Here is a 25,983-nt window from a genome sequence, read left to right on the forward strand (position 1 = left end):
GTTTCGCGGACCGTAGACGTAAATACGTAATCCTGAATCGTTATTATTTATTATTACTTAATTTTACTCATTATTCAATTATTGCTCATTTTGTTGTGGAAAAAATAAAATCAGCATTGAACAATCACAATAAAGCTCGTGGTGATTAAGTTAGGACTTTACTCATAGACCTTAAACTTTACCATGACAACAATATTGAACAATAACGATTAACGAAAATAAAAACCACTGATAACTTCAACAAGTGATAAGATAAGAAACGTCTGATTTGTCCATCAGTTGTCTAAATTAGATGATATACAATATAATTTGAGTAAATTAAATTAATCTATTATATTATCACATATTAATAATAATATGTTATTTTGTGCTACCTATTAATAAAATATAATTGATGAAATAGTGTTGTCAATGTTGAAAATTTAAACAATAAACATATATTCTTGTTCGTCGTTCACCATTAATCATTACTCATTAGATATCCGTTGATTGGTATTTGGTGACCAATTTTGTTGAGAATTAATTGTGAAACATGACATTTTGACGTATGTATTGGTACTCTGCAGGATTCGAGAATGAGTCATGACTTTTGAGCATATGATTATAAGTGAGTCAGTAAATGTCCTGACTTCCTGTTCACATGGTGCATCAAGCACTCAGTTGCATAATTATTTGGTCACACGTGTAAGAGAGATGATATTATTTATGTATTTTATACCTATTAATCCAACCCCCCCAAAAAGTAGTATATCTCATAAGCTTTTACGACTATTATTATAAGATTGATATATAAACTATATTATTATAAGACATAAGTAACTACGTACCTATATACATTTATCTACACAAACTCGGAAACAATTAATTACATAATATTTAAATATTTGCATACAATTGAATACACATACCATAGGGCATATAAAGTTACACATTATATTACTACGTCGTTGATATGTGTTGTCGTTTTGTGATAATAATATTCGACCACTCAATGATTTATATTTGTACCATAGTTCACGATACAATATAAATTATGATATAGGTAATTGTGCAAATGTGTAATAGTATTTATTACGAAGTAATAATATTTTATTTATGTATAGTTAACATAGGTATAAAAAATTCGGTTTTTTATAATATATTTTTGTAGACAATATATATATAATAATTAAATAAATATGACGTGCCAGTCCTTAGAAAAAAATCGTAGTGGGGATAAGTTTGAAAAAAATCCTACGCATGTGAAAAATGCTTGATTCTAAAATATAAAGTTGTCTAAAAGGAAAAAGTAGACTGTATGGTAACTAGCTATAATAATATAAATTTTAATGTAATGGTTGTAAGGCCTGTATGACAAGAGCGAGAATAACGAAAAAAGAGCTGAGAATTTTCAAAAATAAAGTTTGGTGAACAATGCAGATCAATATTTGATGCAGATATAGAAAGTTGGCAGAGAAGATATAACAAACTACAAAGAGCTGGTGGAATTGGTAGGTTATTGCTAGGTATTATGTTCTCTCTAACTGCCTAAACAATGAAACTTGCAGCATGATTCAGTGTCATCATCTGGCTAAAGGTAATCTTATTTTACTTTGTTTAAGCTGAAACAAATATTTGTTGCATATATTTTATGAAAAAATATTCCTCTGCAGCCAACAACCAGTATCAACACACACTATTTTATCGTAACTACAATATCACACACGATGATCAACACTCAATAGAATATGACACACGTTAGCAAAAACTCACTCAATAGTCAATATTATAAATAGGAATGATAAATAATGACAAAACTATCAGTTATTATTATAGTAATAAGGCAATAATAAGCTATAACAAAAATTGTTGTAGGGAAATAATGTATTTATTCGTTAATACCCAATCAATTGTCGAATAAAAATACAAAATTTATTTATTTTAATAGATATTATTTGTTTGAGATGTCACCACAACGAGGAATAATATTATTATCTGAAAATAGGTATACCTACCTAACAGTATGGCCATGGTATATGAAGCTCAAGGTAATTCAAGGTTAGGATAGCCGTTAGACAGGATAATGTATATCATAAAGGTTAACTACATATAAACAATTTTACTAATTCGATAAAGCAAACGAATACCAAACGACCTGCATGATTAACGTCTGAAGACCGTAGACATGATATTACTTAAATACTTGTAGATAACAGGTATAACTCATTATTATGCGTAATATACTCTAATATTGTACTGTACATTGGCACAGTTATTATTGAGAGACACTCGGAAGTGCTAACTGCCAAGTATTAATACTCCCCAAAGGTGAATTTTAGTAACTCCTCAAACTATTCATGGGCGCCAATAGGTATAAAATTTTAGGGGGGGGGGTCAAAATAAAAAAATTCTCAAATGTAAGATAAATAAAGATAATAATAATATTATGATAATATTTACAAGTTCATAATATTTTTTTTCCAGGGGGGTAAGTGCTCTATCTTGCCCTCTTCAATGGGCCCCCATGAAACTATTACATATTTTATTTTATAAATTATTATCATTATAAGTAGATGATATTATAATTATTTTATAACCAAAAAAATATTTAAAAATTCTACGAAAGTTGCAGGAAATCATGCTAAAATATTTTTCTAGCATAATTTCCTGCAACTTTAAAAATAGTAAAATATCATAATATAATACATTCAAATATAAGCAAATACTTATTTAGGTATACAATAATGCATTAAGAAACATAGCTTACTATTTGAAAATAAATATATTTTTAATTTCATAATACTTATTAGTTATTATTATACATAAACTATTTTTTTTTTTTGAAATAATAAACAAATTTATTGTGTATTAAAATAGTTTTATAATCCCATGAGATTGAACGAATTACAAAACGTTGATTATATATGAATATATGATAAATTTTAATGTCAAATTTTTCAATTAAAATTGACTAATTAAGTATAGGTCAGATATATTATTATGATTAGGCTTAAAGAGTTTGAGCTCTAAACAAATATGCAATATAATTAATATACAAGCAAATATTCACGAAAACCTTTTCGTAACATTTTTTATTTATAATCAATTTAATTATTTATGTAACCATATCATATTTATATTTATTTATTTTAAAGATAACTTGGGTATGTGTATAAAATTTAGGTGTTGTAATTGTTATCGTCGAAAAATGCAACCTTATCGCAAGGAATACCATAATAATTCTTCTATGATGACTGATGGGTGATGACGCGTTTGACCATATGCTATTAAACGTATGCATTTGAGCAATGCAAATCGAAAAACACGTGAATAGTTAGGTAGGTATTAAGGTATACATACAAATAACGAACGTTATACATTATATAATGATACATTTAAGATATTATAATATGTTTTTTACCATTATTATTTTATTGAATCATATATATTTTCTATATACATTATATAAGATGTTAGGTTTTTTTTTTGTAAAAAAAAAATTGTTATTTCCGTGTAGGTATATTTTACATCCTAGTTTTTTTAGTCTAAACTCTAAATACATATTTTGTATCATGTCCGCATGTATGTAGTACTACAACAAAGTTTTCAAGGGTAAATTAATATTACTGTTAGTGTTTAATACATGCCAGGGTGCCGTCAAGTAAATCGACCTATATGATTATAATTATAATAAAATTATGGTGGCCACTGCTGTGCCTGTGCATCCGACTGACTACATATTATACTATGTTAGCTTAGTATACATATATAGAACATAAAATTAACATTATTATTTAATAATATCATTTGTTCCTTTGACTTGACGATGTTCCTAAACTGTTGTATACCAACATGTTCCATTACCCGTTTAACGTTTAAATATATTGTTTTATACAATTTGATTTCCATTTTAAACAATTTTGCTCAACACGCATTGACACTATAGTTAAATTTGTAACTATTTAACCTACTTTAAAATAACATAGACTATTGTTTATTAAGTACCTATATTAATATTTAAAAACCGGGGAACTTGCTAGTTGTTCCTAGGAAAATATTTCGAATTATAATATATTTAACTATTTGAGAGATATGAGTCAACTTTTGACTATATAGGTACTTAAAAATTGTTAAGAAATCAAATTATATAGTTTGTATAAACATTTTTAGTATAATTATATGCAGTAAATTATAGATAAATAATTTTTTATTCAAAACGTATTTATTTAAATAAAGATCGTGAAAATTGTTCAAAAATATATAAATTTTGCTATTAATATCTATTAGTAAATATGATAATATATTATAAATAACTATGAGTTAAAAAATAACTAAATATATCTTTCATTTAAATATTAATTTCGTCAAAATTTTGAATTTCAAATGTCTACAAATGTAATATCTATGTTCTATATAAACTTATATATTGTTTATATGAACAGTTACATTTTTAAATGTTATTTTTATTTACGAATCAGCTTGTAATTTTTGAAATTCTGATGATCTTGTCAAAATTTAATGATTAAATAATTGTTAAAAAAAAAAATTGTGGATGTTTATTTTGAATGTTTTTAAATAGCTATAAGGAAAAATAATTTGGGTCAAGCTTTTTACTGATAAACATCAAATATAAATCAAAAAAATCTAAATATTGCAATTATATAAATAGTACAATTTTATTGTACTAATATAAATATTTGGTAAACATTTTAATTCTATTATTATTCATTGTTAAGTATTATAAGAAAAAAATAAAATCGATTTTTATCCAGAATTGTATTTGTGTAAAATGTGTTTTTACATAAATTTTTTTCTTAATTATTTTTTAAAGCACTAAGAGTTAACCTCAAGTTACTAGCTAAATCAAATTTGAAAACTAAAACCACCTTCAAAGTTGTGCATTTTTACTGCACCAAAATATGATATTATATAATATTGTAAAACCAATATAAATAACCAACTAGCAAAATAACAATTTTTTTGCATAACAATATTTTATTATAATTCACCAATTACATATTTCAAGTAAACATAGTATTAATATATAAATATATATAAATATAAGCAATATTACTTCAAAATTACACAGAAATAATTTTAAGATTAAATAAATAGGTTAATATTATTTAAGGAACTTTTTATGTAAAATATATATAATTAATAATATTGTATAAACAAATAGACTATGTTGTAATATAAATATAAAAAAAAATAATAATACTATTAAAATATATATTTTTGTAGTTTTTTTTTAATGGCAATAAAGTTTATTTTTAGTTTTTATTACTGTTTTTCAGTTATTTTTTGTTTAAACCAATACATATACTTAAAGGTAAGTATTAAAGTAATATAAAAGGGGAGCTTCGTCAGGATAATTATTATCAACTATAGTATGCCTCGTATACTTGTATTAAAACTTATATTAAAAATATTTATATAATAATAATAATAATATATTAAATTAAATGTATCAAATTTAAATAAATAAATTTTATAAATGTTAATAAATTAACATAACAAATTCCATATAAATTTATATTACATCAGTTAAATTCGAATCTATTATTGTATACGATCTATATGTTTATAATATACAATAACAGTTAATAGTTAATAATAACTTTTAATTTAATATATAAGTAAAATCAATAAAATCATTAAAATCTTATTCACTATCGGTACTCTCTTGATTAAGAGATGGTTTTGTTTCTGGAACTACTTTCCTGTACAGATTATGTAAATTATACATAACATTAGAATAACATATATTATAATATTTATGAATAGATGTATAATTTTAGAATCAATATTTAATAAAATAATATAAACAGATCAATTTTAAATACTAACCATGTAAATATAATCAAAAATATGGTGAAAACGATGAATGGAAGAAAAGAGTATTGTTTGAGAATAAGGTTGACGAAAGGAAATGTAAGTCCAACTAAAAAATTTCCAGACCAATTAGCAACACTCATTGCTGACATTATAATAGGTCTAGGTCCAACATCGGTTAATTCTAAAAAGAAGTAACAATCGAATTATAATTCGTAATATTTAAAATTTGAATGACATATATATAAATTATATATATATATACATATAACTTACCAGATCCAATAAAGAATGGGATTGGTCCTAATCCAAATCCATAAAATAAAACATAACCAATAACGAATACTATCAAAAAATAAGATATTCCAGGTATTGTACCCTAAACACATTTATTTTAAACATCAATATATAATATTGAATTATCTGCAGTAAGCCAATAACTTGTATATAATTTAAATTCTTACAATGGATGATAACTGCATTGAAATCATTAATGCCGTGAGCATAAATACACAAACAGCACTGCTAAATATTAGCAATGTTTTGCGTCCAAAATTGTCAATAAATGTAGTTGATAGAATAGTTACAATAAAGTTAATTATTCCCGCACCTAAATTTCCATATTGTGCATCAGCTGTGCTCATGCCTGCGTTTCTGAAGATCGACGTAGAATAATAAAACACCTATACAATTATTTAAATACAATTATTAAATATGTATTAATAAAAGGCAATAGTTGTGTGTATATTATGTGTAAGTGATGCGATCCACAGCCAAATCAATCGCGATCCTGTTTTCCTGAGATTCGGTACATATGACTACAAGAAGTCCTATATAATACCTGAGAATGTGCAACTCAATTTGGTATTTTAAAAAATGGCTCACCTTACAAGGATTTATTGGCTCACAAAAAACGAATATTTAATATATATATATTTTTTTTTTTGATTATTTATAATGTTGCTATAGATTACAGAAAATGAAATAGCTAATTTTTAAAATTGTAAACTAGTATTTTAGATTTGGCAAGAAAAACTCAAATAGGTATTAGCAGGGTTAAATATCATTAGGTAACAAAATATTAACTATACATAATATATGTATATAAAATTAAAGTCCTGAAACGGACTAACCGAACTTTAATAAAATAAATAGTTTTCAACCGAATTTTATAAAATTTACGACAATAGATTCTGCAAGATTCATATAGTCTACTTTTTAATTTTCAATACATAAATGTTGAATATAATTTTCTCACTGTAAAACAATGATTTTCTTTTTTATATAATATATTGTTGCAGTTAGTTACAGAAAATAAAATAGTCATTATATTGGATATAATTTTGAACTGAATTTTATATTTGGTCAAAAAAATCTAAATAACTATGTTAAAAAATCCGTGCCATTTACATTTAACGAAGTTTAAGTAGGGAGGGAAAGATTAAAAAGGTTAAAAAATTATGGAAAATAAACATTTCTATAACACTGAAAGGGATCTAATGTATCGAATTTCTTCTCCTCTTAGTCGCACTAATATATTTTATGTAATAGTAAATTATTACGGCGTTAATTCCAGAAAGTTGTTGTCCCAACATTACTATACAAGTTATTATAATGGCTTTACGACTGTAAGGTTCATTGATAACCCTTTTCAATGTCCACCTTTCAGGAGAAACGAGCAAATTTTCTAATTCCCAGCTTATGTCAGAAATTGGCATTCCTCTTAGATTGCTTAATTCTAAAAATGAAGAACAGTTTATAAAATCACATTTTAAAAAATATCTTGTTTATATTTTACAAATTAATAGTTTTAGCCCAATGGTTAACATTTAAATAATAGATGATACCTGATAATGCCTTGTTGTGTTCATTGCATACAGTATATAAGTATTTAGGACTCTCGGGAACGAATTTTAATGTAGGAAGTGCTAATAATACTAAAATTCCATATAGACTAAATAAGTAATGCCACAATGATTCATTTCCTAAAAAATATAATATGAATCCTATTAATTATTTAAATGTATTATTGTAATCCTAATAAATAACTGAAAATATAAAATAAATATCATTGAACTCATTCCTATATATTATATCTTGATAATCAAAATATTTACCAACCTAAAATATTTTCCAAGCCTAAAAACTGAGATAACACCACACCAAAGTTCAAACCTACTGTAAATATCACACCAAATACACCACTTTTATCGGAAGGCGATAACTCTAATAAATACATTGGTACCATTGCCATTGTAATGCCTAGAACAAATATTTAATAATTTGGTTTAAATTTAAATATTATAATCAATTAAAAACATATTGATATAATATGCGAAATAATATTTAAAACAACTAATAACAATTCTTACCAGCGGATAGACCAGATAAAATTCTTGCAATGAAAAATAATTCTACCTGAGCTAATGATTTAGAGCTAAAAAAGAGGATACCAGATACTAAATTAATCAGGTATATAAGTTTTATAGTTCCTTTCCTGGAAAAAAAAAAACAACAAATTATATACTATGTATACGGGAATTTTTTATTATAAATTAACGGGTGATTCACAGTTTACATGTGCCCAAATTCACTACTAATTTTTATAAGGTATACCTATAATAGATACCGTAATATTATTATATAATATGTAACTAAGATTCAAATAAACATTTTTTAATAACATCGTTGGAAATTTAGTTAATCAGATTAATATAATCCATGTAACCAAAGCAACATAAAGTAATCATAATATTTTTCAAAATATATAAAAAACGATGTGTTCAATTAGCATGTATTTTATATTGAAATTAATAATAATATTATGAAACTTTATTTTGGTTTATTTATAATGTGTTATACCAATATCTATGTTTTTTCTGAAAATGTTGTACAAAATGTTACAGCTATTTTAAAACCATACATGTTGAATGGACATTATATTGATTGGCCAAATAAAAAAGTGGAAGCCAATTATTTACACGATAAACGCTGTATACCAAAAAATATAATTTTCACAAGGTTTCAAATTTGTGGAAATCAAGTGATTTTAGTTTCACCACGTTACAAGTAAAAATTATTTTTTATATTTTTTAAATAAGCTGTTGAAAAAAAATATAAAATTATGGGGACATTATAATGGAAATCTATAAAGTCTAAAATGATTTAGGGAAGGTGTGCCATTCACGTTGAGTCAATTAATGCTCAACGATAAAGATCAATGTTTCAACTATGTGCGACCGTTTCCTAGTTTAGAGAAGAATACCGCAGACGAAAATAAATCCATTGTAAATGCCATAGACATATACATGGGTCAAAACGGTATAGTTTGGGTATTGGATATAGGAATTATAAATACTTTAGAAGAAACTCCTAAGAGAGAATCCGAAGCTAAAATATTAGGGATTGACTATGGAGATGGACGAGTAAATTACTAAATAACATAAATAATATATAACTATTGTGTCACAGATATTAAAGATATCTATAGATAGATCACCCGTCGTTCATAATGTTCCCAAAGATCACTTATTTGAGTCAGTTTATTTTTTTTTGAAAGTATTAGATTTATTTATTATTATAAAAGATCTCATAACGTCACATTCCCCTAATGTTCCACATCCACAAAGCATCGAAATGTTTACCAATACGGCAATACTATTTTAATATTTATGATTACAATTAATTATTCAATTAAAACATGTTACTGTCTTGGTTAGTTAATGTTTGATTAAAACATGGTTATAAAACCTATATCATATTATCATGTAACTAGGTTTATCAATTATCTGAGTGTTGGGAGAAAAATTAATGTAAAAATTAAACGTAAGTCAAATACAGTCCTAATCAATACAACAGAATACGTTTTATGATTATATTTTTATTCCAGCTCTTAATTGTTATTTAAAAATCTTACACAAATACAGAGCATAACAAATAACCAATCATAATTGTTTACACCATACTCATAAAAAATATCACTTTCAATTTTTTACACTCATATTTATTTTCTTTGTTTATGTCAACATACTATGACATCAGCGATAAGCACCAATACAATGCAGTTTACTTTCATTATTACACTATCTATAGATGTATTTTTTCATAAAGAAAATATATGTTTTTTAATGTTATGTAAACGTATTATAGTACCTATTGTACCTATAACGCACTCTTATTTGAATGTTAAATATTTACTTATCGAAATGTCTAAAAAATAAAAAAAAACCATTTTTACGTAAAATTACAATTCAAGTTTTAATCTGAAAGATTCAATACAAAGTTATGGTTATTTTTGAATTATTATAGATAGTACATAGAATACCACTAAGACCGTTAATATGTCGCACGCGCAGTCGACTACAATACATAGTTGTTGAATATGATAATGTAAACAATGATAAACCAATTATTTATATCGGAGACGGAGGAACTCGTTCAATTATTGTGTGGAACGTACAAGTTAACGAAGGCTACCGAGTAAAATTGCCATATTCTTCAACTACAACGTGCACAGATTTTTCTACAGAAGATGTGTTTTACCTAGTTTTGATAGAAAATTTTAATTCCAATTACATATATTTCACCTATTTGTCGAGCTCAGATATGTTTAAAGTACGCACCAAAGACTTACAAAAAAAGATAAATCCAAAATGTATAATCGATGTTGGACGAAAGCCTTGCAAAATGGTTGTTTTAGGCGCTGCATATGGGTCAGTAATGTACTTCCGAATAAAAGGATTGAACCATTTATATAGTTGGGACACAAAAGAAAGTTTTTTAGAAGAAAACATGAAAATAGTAAATTCATACTAGCAGTCGTACATAATTACATTATTTATAATATTTAATTATAGCAATGCCAGTATTAAAGATAATATTAATTTTAGGTAAAGAAAAGTGTAGACTGCCGTACAATAACACATATAGATGTTGACAATGATGGTGTTTTGTGGAAATTAGAGAGTAACTTTGAAGATTACGTAGTTAACACGGTAGGATGTTATGGTGCAAGTATAATGCTCTCACCTATAGTTGGAAAATCTGTACCTCCACAGCAGAATAAAAATTAACTGACCGATTTATATTACACAACTCTAAAAATGTGGTATTTAAAATAACTTACCTGCCCAATGAATTCGCTAATTTACCACCAGCTATACCACCGACTATGCCACCAATCAAGAATACGGAAACCAATATAGACCAAAGACCATCTAGTTGAGCAGGTGAAAAATGTACATCATAGCGATACACGATAGTTTCATTGCACCATTGTTTCAATATCTATAAGTTTCAATTTTTTTTTTTTTGTTATAGTTTGATAATTTTTGTCTTATTTAATTTAATATTAAACATAAGAACTTAAATAAAAATGTTAAAAAGTCAAATTAAACTGGAATAAGTACTAACTTCTGCAGGAGAATTTACGACTCCGGTGTTGTATCCGGCAGGAATTGAACAACCTAAACTAGTACTTATTGTTGTTACTATTAGAACCCATGAAACTTTAGTTTTCTAAAACAAACAAACAAAAAAGAATACTAAAATATATATACTTATGTAATATGTATATAGGTATATGTTATAAGTAAATTATCAATTAAATATTTATTACTTTGTTGATATGTTCTTGATCATCTGGTAAATAATTTGGATTTTTCTGATTATAGTCATCCTTATTTACCATAATTTCATTTTCCATATTAGATGTGCCTAAAAAGTACACGAATACATGATTTTTTTAATATATCATATAATATTTTTAAAAGTAATGCCAGTAATAGACTATTATATAGTAGGTAACAATACATTAGCTTAAAAATAGTATTAAAATAAATAAATATTGGGTGTCATAATATACATAAAAATATCATGTAATTTTCAATGAATTTATTAATATATTATGTATCAATTTTTTCATATTATAATTTTAGAAAATGTTTCTACTTTTAAAAAATATTTGTTTTTATTTTATAATATATTGTTACTTACTCTACCTTGTATATATTTTTAATCGGCGTTATTTAAAGTTTATTTTTAAAAAAAAATTAAACAATGAATAATGTAATTAAATAGTCAAGCATAATTTATATTTTATAATAATAATAAGTTCAACGTGAGCATTTCATAGTAAATTACCCATCTATAATATTAGCGCACTCAAATGAAATGAACTAAGTTTACCAGAGGCAAACTAGGTCAATATTTCAGGCCGGGAATTTTATTTTACCAAGCCAAAAATTAATAGAGGACAAATAATTTGGTCATAAGTAGTATAATAATCATTGTAATATAGTCATAAAAATATAATAATGACAATAAACCTTTTATTATTTAAAAAATATTTTCAACATTTAATGTAGATATAATTATGTAAATATGTACATTATCCTCATATAAAATATTTTTTTTATAGATATACACATTTTAATATACCTATTACCTATATATTAAAATTAAGTATTAACTTTTACGACTGTATGAGCATCAATGCTCTATGCTTGGTAGCGAGTGGTGATGGTGAAGTTGTTATTAGTTATTACGAGTATAAATAATAATAATAATATTATAGTTTATAATTATTTTATATAGTAGTTTGTGTACATGATATGTCTGACTACATGTTTCGTACAACAGTAGGTACCTATATCGTATAAATTGTTTGAATAAAATAATTTTATATTCTTTCAATATTATATTTTTAATTTCTAAAATAGTATCAGGAAATCTAATCCATAATTATGACAGACCACAAGGATTTGTCTTGGTGTTTACTAGTTTACCTACTGAAAAGGACAATTTATTAAGTACATCTGGTGTATTGCTACAATAATACAATATTTAAATTAATTTTTATACAGGTATCGATTACGAAAATGATACTGGTTGAGTTATTGCAGTGTTACACGCAGACATTTTGAGAGTAAAATATTTGATAACAAAAATATCCATCTATTCGACCATCATATTTTGTATACCTATATCTAAAAAAATGTATCACTGCGCTCAACACATATTCATATGATTATTTGTTTAAAACATTTAAAACTAAGTTTAAAAAAGTATTGAGTACCTACTTAAACCTTAAATAGTTTGATGGCCGGTTATTGCCGGCTGGCAATAATCAACAATATAGTAGATATACATAGGTTCTTACTAAATTCATTAAAAAATATAAAACATAAGTACATAAAAGGTTTACACTTTTTACGTCTTTGCCATTAAATATTTAAATAAATCATTAAATAAATTTGATAGTCCACATAAATTAATTATTATAATTTACATAAACTTTCACATTATACCAATAATTTACTCCCCCTCCTCTCTAGAACACATGCTGAAATAGCATTACTTGGTAACCCGTGTGTGCGTCATTGGATTTCAGGATCACACTCGTCATTCTCACTCAACGAAGTTTAAGTACGCTATTACAGCATAGGTTAGTTTAAGACGTATGTACATGGTTAACACTTAGGTATTTATTTTATCGTTCCATTAGCTAGTAGAGTAAATTTACATTATTATATAAACGTTGATACTTGATACTATTGCAGGTAATATGCCAATTCTTAATAAAAAAAGCCTATGATTCTGATAAATACTACTCGTTGTATTTTTTTTTATTTTTAGTAAGTATCGATCATTAAGTAATAATCACAAAGTTAATATAAAGAAAAAATAGAAACTTATGAATATTTGTAAAACTCTTATAACAGTATCTATAACTTATATAACCTTATATTATTTATTTAGACCTTTTAAAAATAATAATTTTAAGAAAATATTATTAAAAGATATTTTAATATACAAATATACAATACAGGAAAAATAAAACCGCAAGTGTTATAAGTTTATAGACACTAATTATAGGTAAATGTCGCAAGTAGACAATACATGTATTAATATGTAAACAGTAAGCCGTAAGCCACAATAAATATACATTTGCATAATATTTAAAAAAAAATCAACTATTCAACTATGATTACCAGTTTATATAAATAATAAAAATGTATACAGACAAATGTATCTATAAATACGTCCATTAAAATTCATGGTATGGTATTATTACTTATCAGTATTCTATTCTATTCTATTCTGTGGTATTAATCTTCAGAATATGTTTAAAATGTGATTACATTACCTACTATACAAGATTCACTACTCACTAATTATATTAAACTATATTATGAAAAATTCTTCTTTTTTTAACTTAGATCAGTGAAACCTGCCGCGGAATGTAAAATATAAATAATAATAATTAATATCAGAGAAATGTTGAAACTTTCTATAGGTAGGTTAAAAACTCACTCTATTCTTAGGTGATCAAAATAGATTTCCAATTTTGTCAAAATATTACAATCGTCATCATTTTATTATTTTTTTTTTAATTACAATGATATGTATCACTTTAACAATTTGTGTACCTAGTAAATAACGGATGAATTAAAAATCATACTGAAACATAAACTTCCATGAACAATATACATCATAATTATAGATGATTTATATTTTATGTTAAAAATGTTCATTAAAAAGTAGACCAATTACAAAATGAAATTATTAACTGTATTTTCATTAGATAATTTATATTAATAATAAAATTACCTACGCAACATGAAACTGCTCATTAAATTCAATCATCCTCATGTCTTTCAAAAATATAATAAATTATTTAAGAAAAAAAAATACTTAAATTAAGATATGAAAAGGGGTTGAAAATGGAAATTATCGAAAAACGAATAACTCATCGATAAAAGTGAAAATATTATGAATATTTCACTGGTGCGACTCGATATATAAGATATAAGCTATAATCAAGTCTATGGAGATTATACCAAAACGCTATGCATATCCACAAATATAAATTCATTTTAAAAAGATTAAAACAATTATATCTACCCAATGATAAGAAAACAAGAGCCATTATTTTTGAACTTTAATGGATATTAGCATTTAACTTTGTATCCACGTCTATTTTATAAAAAATTTAGACAATAATTTTAGAACATAATTAGTATCTATTAAGATAGATATATCATAGGTACACTAGTTACAGCAATAAAATGTTTGTGTACTTTATTACGTATAGTTATTGTTTATAAGTTATAACAAAGCGATAAAAAAGTATCATAATACAATAATTATCAAAATGTATGCTGTTATAAATGAATAATGTATTTTATTATAATTAAATCTTTAACAAAAATCAAACTATGATGTATTTACATTAACATTTACACTTACATGTCATTTAAAGTTGATATAACAGCGTGTGTCCAATTATCAGATTAACTAAAATAATTGATATTAGAGAAAGATTTTGATGAAAAAACAATAACTGTCAATAATTAGATAACTATAACTATTAACTATAAATTCAAACATAAATTAAGAGTACATAGAAGACAATGAATTTGCCACTACTGTCCTCATGAAATGATTAATGCGTATTGTTTAAGAGTGCCAATTGCCAATTGAAGTGGATTAAACAATGATAAAAATAATAATTTAATTAATAAATAATTAAATGTAATATTTTATTTCTAGGCCATGGCCTATAAGTAACAATCCATAATTAATATATTTCTTGCTACAATTTATTTATTTATTAACTTACTAATCCGTGAATTTAATGCAAAATAGTAATAATTGTTACAACAGTGTTACCTACTTCATTATTATTACCTAATTATTATAGTCAAAAATATTTTATTATATTTTTAATAATAATACAACAATTTTATTTACAGTGAATTGCGCATAGATATACATATATTTGTATAATAAACAAATCATAATTTAAATGCGTGAAACACTCTTTGGATTATTTCAAAATGTTTTAATTACCAAGCACAATTGGTGTGCGCAATTCAATAAATCATTTGTCCGACCATACATTTTAGTAGGCACCTAATAATGAAAGAATGCGTATTATAACAGTAATATTTATTTTAATCATACATTTTTTAGCTTTTGAATACAAAAAATAATGCATAAAACAAAATATTATAGTTAGGACTTCGATTTTTAATTATACGCTAAATACCTAATTAGTATGATAAATTAATAATAAAGAATAAATATACATTAAAATTAATATGTTATTAATAGAATATCTATATAATTATAAATAAGTCATATTATAATTAAAACTATTCAAATAAATTTACATATTAGATACATATGAATAATTCAAATATAATTTTCATAAAAATGTTTTCATTTTTTCATTATAAAAGAATAGCCTATCATAATTAGTTCGATCGAACACGGCAATATGCTGCATAAAAAAAACACGGACCAAAACATCTCACAACTCCATAAGTCTTGAAGGAAATAAAACATCATCACGGTAGCCAAGCCATGGCAAATCATAGCTGAGGTCAGATAAGTTAAGAAAAAACAGATCTGTTAAGTATTTTATTGATTTAAAAATATACACAAAATATAAAGAAAAGGATACAAATAAAACCATTTGTTGGAGAAAACATTGTTATACCACTCATAAATCCAAACATTTCGATACCAATGAAACCAATTGAAAGTGTGTAACCAATCATCAACCTATGAATGTAAAGAATCAATTACCTATATATTTATAAATTTAAAATACAAAAAATCAAGCATTTTATTTAATCATATTCAATATAACGTGTTATATGTGTAAAATTAGTGACATTGAATAATAAAAAAACCAGTGCGCACTAAAAAATAGTTTTATAATATTTTATCAGTTTATTATTTATGAAGGAAAGATCAAAAAATAAACAAAATGATACATAATCTTAAATAAATTAACAAACCATAGTAATGTGGTATGCATCATATAATAAATTCATCTGAATTCATATAAATCATAATACGTTAATAACATTTAAAAGTATATTTACGAGTACGTTACTGATATAAGTACGTACTTATAGTAGGGTTTCGTTAATTCGAATAGGGTTGAAAAAAAACAGTCAATCAGATGGTTATAGTTAATTTACACCAAGTACATAAAACATATGTAATTTGTACCATTTCAAGTAATAGACAATTTGAACCGTAATTTACACCAAAATTCAAACCGATTTTTATTTCGATAACACATGCATTAACAAAATATAAAATGCTGAGATATATAATTTATGAGAAGTTAATAACATATAGGATATTCCATTTTAGATTATGAGAGTTTATTTCACTAACCTATTTATATTTTATACCGCCCAACAGTACGTTTTATTGATTTACAACTACCTAGTAATAAACAATTTAATACATATAGTATACAAATATATATATATATACGAGTATATAAAAATATAATACATATAAACGCACAGACACCTATTAAATTACTTAGTAAAAGAGGTATTACTAATGGGTTTCTTCCTCTACACGTAACTCGCGTTATTTCGTGTTATTTTTGTAAATGTCTAACTTGCTTATTGTAAAAATTGTAAATAGATAGTGTATTATTTAATAAGAATATACATAACAATTAAAAAATAAGTTGTTGTTGTATTGGCCATTGAAATATAATATCATAATATCATAGATTATATTAATATTTAATTATGTTATAAATCTATTATTTTTGGCAAAATACTTCTATAACTAATTCTATTTACTTCTTACCTATGTATGAGTATAATAACACGATTACGACAGATGAGACGTAAAACTATGTTATGATTACCATATAAAGTAGCGAATAATAAAAAAAATCCCGAAAAATTATTAATGTCATTCAAGTCATTGAGACTAGTTGACCGTAACAGTATCAACGAGGATACCGAAAAAATAATCGAATACATACAGATACTAATTTTGGTGTAAATTACAAACATTAATTTAGACTACCTACGGTGGTGTAAATTACAAACTCTCGTTCAAATTATAGATTAATTAGAATTACATAGAACTATAGGAGTACATTAAAACCAATTTTAATGAAATTTAAACTTAAAAATTAATTTTTAAATGTACGTATCATTATAATTATATTATATAGTGTGACACACAACTGACAAACGCAATCAACAAACTCAATCATATAGGTATCTAATAAAGGACGTATACGTGAGATGTATACTATCGTGATTGTTTTAATGATTATTATTGCATTGGGTCTAAAAGAAAATATATGTCTCTATAATTAGTTTAATTATTATACCACTATATTAGTGATGTGATAATAAATTATTTTCAAATCTATTTGGATTACTGCATCTTTTAGATTTGCCTATTTTTCAAATTTTTGAAACATTAGAGTTAGAATCTGTTTATTTAAAATGTACCTATCATAAAACGAACGATTAATCGATAGTTACAGGTACTTCCCTTCAGTTTAGTGTTAAAACATTTTTTACAACTTAAAAAAACATAAAATTAATAACTATTAAATATTATGTTTCAATACATTTTAAAAGATATTTATAATTGAAGGTCTTTTTAATCTTTTTATGTGCCAAACGTAACTGAAATGCATGCACGTTTTTTTTTCAGTAGAATCCTGTTATTGGCGAGCCATTATAATAAAATAACACAATATAATGATGAGGCGTGATCTAATACCGTGCAGGCAAATACATTAAATTCAACATTTTAATGTTTATAGTGAAAAAATATAGGATACAAAAAAGTGCATCAATAATTAACGTATTAGGTACAAAAACTACAAATATAGTCTATAACTATATTATCTACAAATATTTTCTTGTTGGTAAGTACAAGCAGTTTTTTGAATTTACCTTTTGTCTTGTTCCATGTAAAGGTCGTTGTCATAGTCGTATGGTAGACAGGCTTTTACGTTTTGCTCCTAAGTAATTGTAACTATTACATTAAACCGTTAATATTTTACACGTAATGTAAAATTGCAATGTAGCGTTGACAAAATTATTACCTAAACGTCCTAAACAATTACGAATAGTCCTGCGTAATACCGGAATAGAGAATAGGTTACAGATTATTAGATATGTTTTAGTGTTAAATTAAAATGTTTTCATTAAAAACATACCTATACCCAAAAAAGTGTCTGCCGTAATCTATATAATAGGTATAGGTAATACAAGTGTTATAAAAAATTATTGCTTACAAATTTTAACTATTGGCTTGGAGTAATAGCTACAACATATTGTGTGCAATTATACAACATAACTTCGAAACACTGGACTATTATTACATACCTATGCATATAATTATATTTTCAACTACTAATCAAAACAGCCAGATTAGTTTGAAATTTCAAAAGTCATATAATTATGATTTCCAAAAAAAAAAAAATTACAAATTGCTTATGACGTCACATTCGTATTTTTCTTTTTTGCAGACCTTGAACAAAAAGTTTAATTGTGTCTGAGACAATGTACGTCAATAATTGTGAGGATCGAGTTTATCTAATAATCCGCATATATCTTCAACAGATTCAGACAAGAGTGAACTATACGTCAGTGGTTAGGCACAATGCGGTACGCTACAGTATTTACGTACTATATTAATAATAAATATAAAAAACAGTACGCTTATACCTTAGATCTATCATAATTCAATGTAGAAAAAAAACCTAATGAGAGGATGGGTAAGTAGTAAGTACTTTAAATTTAGTAATTATTGTAGAAATATTAATTGTGTTTTTATGCACAGTTATTGAACAATTTTGGTATCAAGAAATAAAGTCAACGCTACAGTTCCAAATTATATAGATACCTAATACGATAAAATGTTTTTTTTTTTTAATGTCTTACCCTATGATTTAAAGCCATGATGAGCATTATAAAATGAGCAACGAGACATAAAAATCTTGCTGGAATAAGACCATCAGCACAAAACGTCGACATTATGGCTCAGTAATGTATTTTATTTTATCAGTTTCACCGTGACTTATCCAATATGCTTCCTTAAAGACTAAAAATTAAATTATTCAATACATCAATTAACAATGTCTGTAAAGCTAATTTAGCTACCTAAATATTGAAAATCTACACATATACATATTTTAGACATCTATTAGGTACTAATAATGTGTTTAATACCCAAACAATAATTAACATGAAAACCAATGCAATAGGGAATAGATAGGTAAATAAGTAATAATATTATGCAAATGGAAAATAATTAAGTATTCATCTTGTATATTTTCTGGGAATCTGTAAGTGGGTACTACGTATAAGTATGGATGTATGTTTATTTATATGATATTTAAAACCAGATGTAATGACGTACCCGGTACACAGCAACGTTGTACATAATATTGTCAGCTACGTATAAAAGACAAATATAGATGAGTGTAGTTTGTAATATAGGTACAGTAGTGTAACTAGAATTTATTTTTGGAAGGGGTTATACATATATAGTATATACATAGTAAAAACTATATTTATAGGAGAAAAGTAAACTATTCCTTAGTAGTTATTTTAAAATATTCAAAAAGAATATCTTCCATCAAAATAAAGCCGTATCCATCATGGAGAATGTTAAGGTCAACCCTACTCCAAAAATTTGATTTGATTACGGTCTTAAATCAAAATATTTTTGATATTATAAATTATAATATTTTCCTTAATTACAATAACCTTAATTTTTAAATATTTTTTATCGTTAGAGAATGTAACACAAAACTGGTATACCTATAAGTTTGTAAAATATTGTACATAGGATATTGTATGATTTATCAATAGGTATATTAAGTAATAGGGATTGCTTATTATAGTAATACTGAATGTTTAATTAATTTTTAGCCAAATGCAAATCGTATACATGTAATATCATGATATAATTTCATAAAATATTACTATTTGTTCTTTACTAACTATAAATTATATACTCATAAGCTAGCTAATACCGCGTACTGTGTAATGAGGTGATAAGATTTGTAGTATAATAATACCTTGAAAATTAATAAATATTTTAAAAAAGTCATTAACTAGGTATAAAAAATAACAAATTACGAACACTTTAAAGTACCTACCTACGATTTATATTTTTTGAATTTCAACATAATAACAAACCATTTCATAGAGAAATACCGTAAATATTAGAATATATCGTTTAATCGTTTAATTTTATCAAAGTTTTACCTTTAAATATTTAAAAAAAAAATTATGCACAGTTATTTTCGATAATTTTTTATTGCTATAAATATAATATAAGAGGGATCTTATGCATTAAAATCATTACATGATTTATGTTTATTACATATAAATAAAATTTTTATCAGTTATCGTGATTAACTTGAAAAAAAAACTATAAAAAAGCGAAAATTTCATATTTCTGTAAATAGTTCTAAAAAGCCATAATATTTTTCAAGTATAATTTAGGAATAGTTTCAAAGAATTTAATAAACAATAGGTTATAAGTTAAGGCAAGTAAGCTGGTTAAAACCGTTTTATAGTTCATAGCTTATATACACATGATACATACATTTTATAAGTATTTATATTTTGTTCCTACGTTTATTTACACGTCATATTCATGTTTATTATTTAGTATTTATCATAGATGTATCATGTATGCGTCCATTATTTTCACAAACGAAATTTATAGTTACGGATGTTAAATATAAATATGCACATTTATTATATAGGTACCTACAATACCTATGCATTTTTTTTTTTATTACTATTAAGTACGATAAAAAGTTTGAAAAAAACTGAATTTATAATATATTTTAAATAGGTAGAAAAAAAGCAAATACAGAATAATTGCTACATATTTATTACATTTAAAATAAAACTAATTTTAGAGTAATACCATTTGTAATACCTAAATATAAAACAAACACAATATATTTGACCTAGATGATTTAATGATTGTCAAATACTTTTTATAATAATAATATCGTGTTAATATTTATAAATATAATAATGTAATGGACTATATACAATATTCTTAGACAGTAGACACACAATATAACTTACTTTACACATTTGAAAGTTTAATTAGTTATTTCCTTAATAACTCAATCACTATAAATATACGATATATTTATACATATAATATAATATATTAATCTACAAGAAAAACATTGATCACGTAATTAATTTTTGCACATATTTTATAAAGTTCGATGTTAATATGTTGTGTTTAGATCTCATTTTAAAGAAGCTTAATTAAATGTAAAAATCTTGTAATCCTATGTCAGTTGTTAGTAATACACTAATATACTTTGATACAGACAGAATAGTTCCGACATTTTACATTTTTATTTTAATCATAATATATTAATATGTAATACCTATATTTAAAATATATTTTTAACAGTAACCTAAATCAAAACACGAAGATGTACAATATACATACCTATTATGTGATTATAATAGAATGACGTAGGAATCGATTTTTATAATTTTGAATTTCATATCAATATTAAATTTAAAAGATTTATTAATATTTAATGTTTCATGTCATGAGAGTTCAATGATTTATTTTCAAATAATTTACATTCTTTATAACATTTTTCTATAATCATCATATGATTAATAATGTAAGTATTATATTATTATTTATAAAGGTATTAATGACAAGTTACAGCTAACTCATTTTAAACAATCTTTTAAAACGAATTTAAATGAGTTTAGTTCCATCATAATCCTATAACATAAATTTAAACATGCATTTTTTGTTGAACTTGCACACAAACGTGTGTAGGATAGTAGAACAATTTAATTTACTGTAATCTTTTTTAATCTACTAATAACTCGTGTCCACTTGGAAACAATAAACATCGAAGGGTTTTTGTTTTGTCTTTGAGAACATTTATCTATTTTATGTAAATAGATTTAGACGTATGACAATTTATACTACAAAAATTATTGATAATTATTTTTAATTAGTAACAAGTAAAAATGTAAAACTTTAATTGTAATCTAACGATAAATATCAATCATGGCTTCTATAAAATGATCTAATACCACAATTGATATACATATTTACGTGTCAAGTCAACTAGGCATTGGCCAGGGCGCCATTGCTAGGCCTACACATTTAAATTGATTCAAAACAAATTTTGAGAATCTTTTTACGTACAACTGATTTAATGCAATGAAATTATAAAAAAAATATTCTTAGCAAAATCTTCAAGATAATACTAAATCATATCTATTATATTAAAAACATAATATTAATAAATTTTACTAAAAATATGTGACTTCCTATGAAAAATTGAAGATTGACTAATTGCTTTAATAAGATATATTTTTATCTTTATACAGTTTAATTTTAAATCATAATTTCAGTAATTTCAAGTATACCTACCGTAATTGATTGACCCAGTGATATAATAAAAATATTGAAAACCTCCTTTGATATTTTAAAGTCTGTTTCAAAATGTTATTTAAAATATATCTTAAGTAATTAAGTCTTACTAAAATTAATTTAAATTTTAAAAAAATAGTTAAGTAATGTACCTAATTGAATTCTTAATAATTATAATCTATTTATATTTTGAGGGTTTTTTTGTTGTATAATCCAACAATTGATATAATTAAATTTAGTTAGAAGTACATTATTTTTTCAATAATAAATTTTACTTGATATGTATCTAGTAAAAAATAATATTTAAAATAAATTTTAATATACAAAACGTGTTTTCAATGTAGTTACATAATGTACATATTTTTAATATTTTTATCATTTCTGAACCGATAATAAATATAATGACATAAACCATTATGCAAATGATACTGCGATATGAAGTGACTGCGTTTATAAAATTATATATACATATAGTTAATACTGTAAACATGTGTTATATGTTTGTATTAAGAGTTATATACGAACAGCTTTTATAAGGCCTAAAATGTGTTTATATAAAATCGAGGCGTGTCTGTATGAAATATTAAAATGTATAATACTGCGAGTAAAAGCATTGATTTTAAACTATTAAACCAATTTTAAGAGTTTGTTGTTTTCGTCTTACAATCGTATAGTTATACAACATAACAAATTTGCGTTCATTAGAACCAATCGTCTGTTTTTACCATTAATTAATAGAGTTCTCCTTTCATCAAAGTTATTTGTAAGAACATTATCTATGTTTAGACTTAAGATTTTTTCAATATTTTATTTCTTAGCAAGAAAGAGTAGGTATTGTAAATATTTCAAGTTTAAATTTCTCGTTGCTATAGCTTAAAAATTGAAATATCGAAAAAACCTAATGCCTGAACACAGCTAAATCATGTTCTTATCTTAGTTTTAATAATAGAAAAATATCTTATGTTAAAGCTAACAACACACGATTGGTTTTGTTTAACGCAAATTCAGGCCCGGCTTAAGGGGTAGGTGATATAGGCCCACACCTAGGGCGGCATTTAACTACATTTGATACTTGTAAAGGGCAACAAAAATTAAATTTTTCTAAGTGTGTTTAAATACTTGAGCCGGTCCTGTGCAAATTTGATATGTTGAATGTTTGTAAGACGGAGAACTCTTCAGAAAACACATACGAGTGTACCTATATATTATAATCACATATAGATACGTAGTTGCGAATCACTGCAATTAATAGGTGTACGACATAAAGCAATGTGTACGGAATACGGATAGGTACAACTACTTTTATGTAACAATAGGTATTACCATTGATTATATATAGTAAACTACTATGTATATTATATTAGGTATAATCAATGGTATTATATTTTGACAAATTGTTGAAAATGTATATAATATCATAAAAAAGAGTATTAATTATAATACGAATAAAACGATTTTTTAATCTCTATTTTTTTTTCTATATAGATTCATATAATCTATAGGTAAATATACTTTAACAATAAGAATAAATTACATTTAAAAGGTTAATATAAAATAAATTAGCTACACTTTAAAAAGGCTGAGGATTTGAGTGATTGAGTGAAGAAGCCATCCAGTAATGGCTCTTCATGGCATGAGTGGGTAGGATTAATCAATCAATAGGTCAAGACACAGAAGTTCGTTTTAGGCGCCTTCTGGGATCATCAGGAATACTGGGAACAGATAGTTCTGAGATCAGGTGATTGAGATGATGGTTGTGGCGGAGGTTAAGTAATGGGTAATGGCAGAATTTTTCGTACCTACTGTTGTGATAAAGACTTTTTTGTGGAGATTCATAAGTATTTAGTTTTAAAGATAATAATTTAATAATAATATATAATAATAATTAATAATTATGAACAATGGAAATAAATTGTCGTTTACTAGCAAGACTGGTAGTTGTGAAATCATCGACTTAGCACGGTAATTAAAAATCAATAAATTACTAATGCTAACCTAAATTACTAAATACTGTGAATTGAAAGTCAAAATAAATTTCAAAATTTTTCAGTCAAAAAAAAAAACCAAAATTCTGATTTGAAATACGGCATATCATTATACACAGCCTACTATGGTAAATGTATGAAATTCATTGACACCACTGCAGCAAAAATTGTTCGTAAGCAAAGAAATAATATAGGTGTTATAAATTAATAAACACAGTAAAACAAGTTACTTACTCGAAAAACACATAAAAGTATAGATAAAACAAAATTATTTAAATAAAACAATAAGTATCAGTTTTAATTTTGTCACAATAAAAATATTTAAGTATAGGTAGTTTAAAAGATGTAAATATACTATCCGTGAAAAACTTCTGTTTTGTTTAACACTATTATGATTAAGTACGTGAACTAAGTAATACAGAAAAATGTAATATTACTTTACCCAATAGACTTCGCAGATCATCGTCGTTCATACTATTATGGGTCGCCATGGAAACCCGTCAAATATTAGTAAACAAATGTTATAATAACACTATATCATATAATGTAATTCACGGTAAATCGTAATAATTCGTTTTTTGAAAAAAAAAAAGCGGATGTCAGTATGATAGGTTATCGTTAAATAACGGCGTCACTTGATACTGTTCCGAGGACAGTTCTCCGTTTGGATTGTCTGGAGATTTGAATAGAAATTAGAAATTTCAAATGAGTGTTAATAATTAATGTAGCCGAGGGTGACTCTCAAGTCCTAAACACTCCAACAAATCCTACCCGACCGACTTTTACCACCTATCTTTCAATAATTTTAATCGTTATTGTTATTGTTGATAACGGAAAACTGATAAACCTATACGCGATAATAGACTTGTTTACGTACGAGGGCGCTCGTTTCGGTATACCGGAGAATTACGTCCGTAAGAAACATTAAGTTTGAGGTTAT

General features: G+C 24.9%; 2 protein-coding genes across 6 annotated transcripts; one reads left to right on the forward strand and one right to left on the reverse strand.

Moving 5' to 3' along the window:
• Positions 1 to 5,157: 5,157 nt before the first annotated feature.
• LOC114120484 (solute carrier family 2, facilitated glucose transporter member 1-like) lies at positions 5,158 to 25,885 on the reverse strand. 5 transcript variants are annotated; one of them, XM_050199640.1, is made up of 15 exons: positions 25,486 to 25,885; positions 20,029 to 20,063; positions 19,551 to 19,710; positions 18,558 to 18,639; positions 11,432 to 11,529; positions 11,227 to 11,331; positions 10,940 to 11,100; positions 8,187 to 8,311; positions 7,936 to 8,076; positions 7,662 to 7,799; positions 7,377 to 7,552; positions 6,279 to 6,497; positions 6,091 to 6,193; positions 5,830 to 5,998; positions 5,158 to 5,702 (listed from the first exon to the last, which is right to left on the reverse strand). In XM_050199640.1, exons 4-15 carry the CDS (start codon positions 18,589 to 18,591, stop codon positions 5,645 to 5,647), a joined length of 1,527 nt encoding a protein of 508 aa, XP_050055597.1. In that variant the 5' UTR covers positions 18,592 to 18,639; positions 19,551 to 19,710; positions 20,029 to 20,063; positions 25,486 to 25,885; the 3' UTR covers positions 5,158 to 5,644. The 5 variants fall into 5 exon arrangements, with proteins under 5 accessions (XP_050055597.1, XP_050055596.1, XP_050055598.1 ...); XM_050199639.1 differs by lacking the exons at positions 18,558 to 18,639; positions 19,551 to 19,710; positions 20,029 to 20,063; XM_050199641.1 differs by lacking the exons at positions 18,558 to 18,639; positions 19,551 to 19,710; positions 20,029 to 20,063; positions 25,486 to 25,885 and adding an exon at positions 25,278 to 25,465.
• On the forward strand, positions 8,360 to 10,900 carry LOC114120485 (uncharacterized). The gene is made up of 4 exons (XM_027982403.2): positions 8,360 to 8,883; positions 8,984 to 9,239; positions 10,123 to 10,614; positions 10,704 to 10,900. The coding sequence occupies exons 1-4, from the start codon at positions 8,639 to 8,641 to the stop codon at positions 10,884 to 10,886; spliced, it is 1,176 nt and encodes a 391-aa protein (XP_027838204.2). The 5' UTR covers positions 8,360 to 8,638; the 3' UTR covers positions 10,887 to 10,900.
• Positions 25,886 to 25,983: the final 98 nt, after the last annotated feature.

This window comes from Aphis gossypii, chromosome 2 (genome assembly GCF_020184175.1).
Source record: "Aphis gossypii isolate Hap1 chromosome 2, ASM2018417v2, whole genome shotgun sequence".
Classification (NCBI taxonomy): Eukaryota; Metazoa; Arthropoda; class Insecta; order Hemiptera; family Aphididae; genus Aphis; species Aphis gossypii.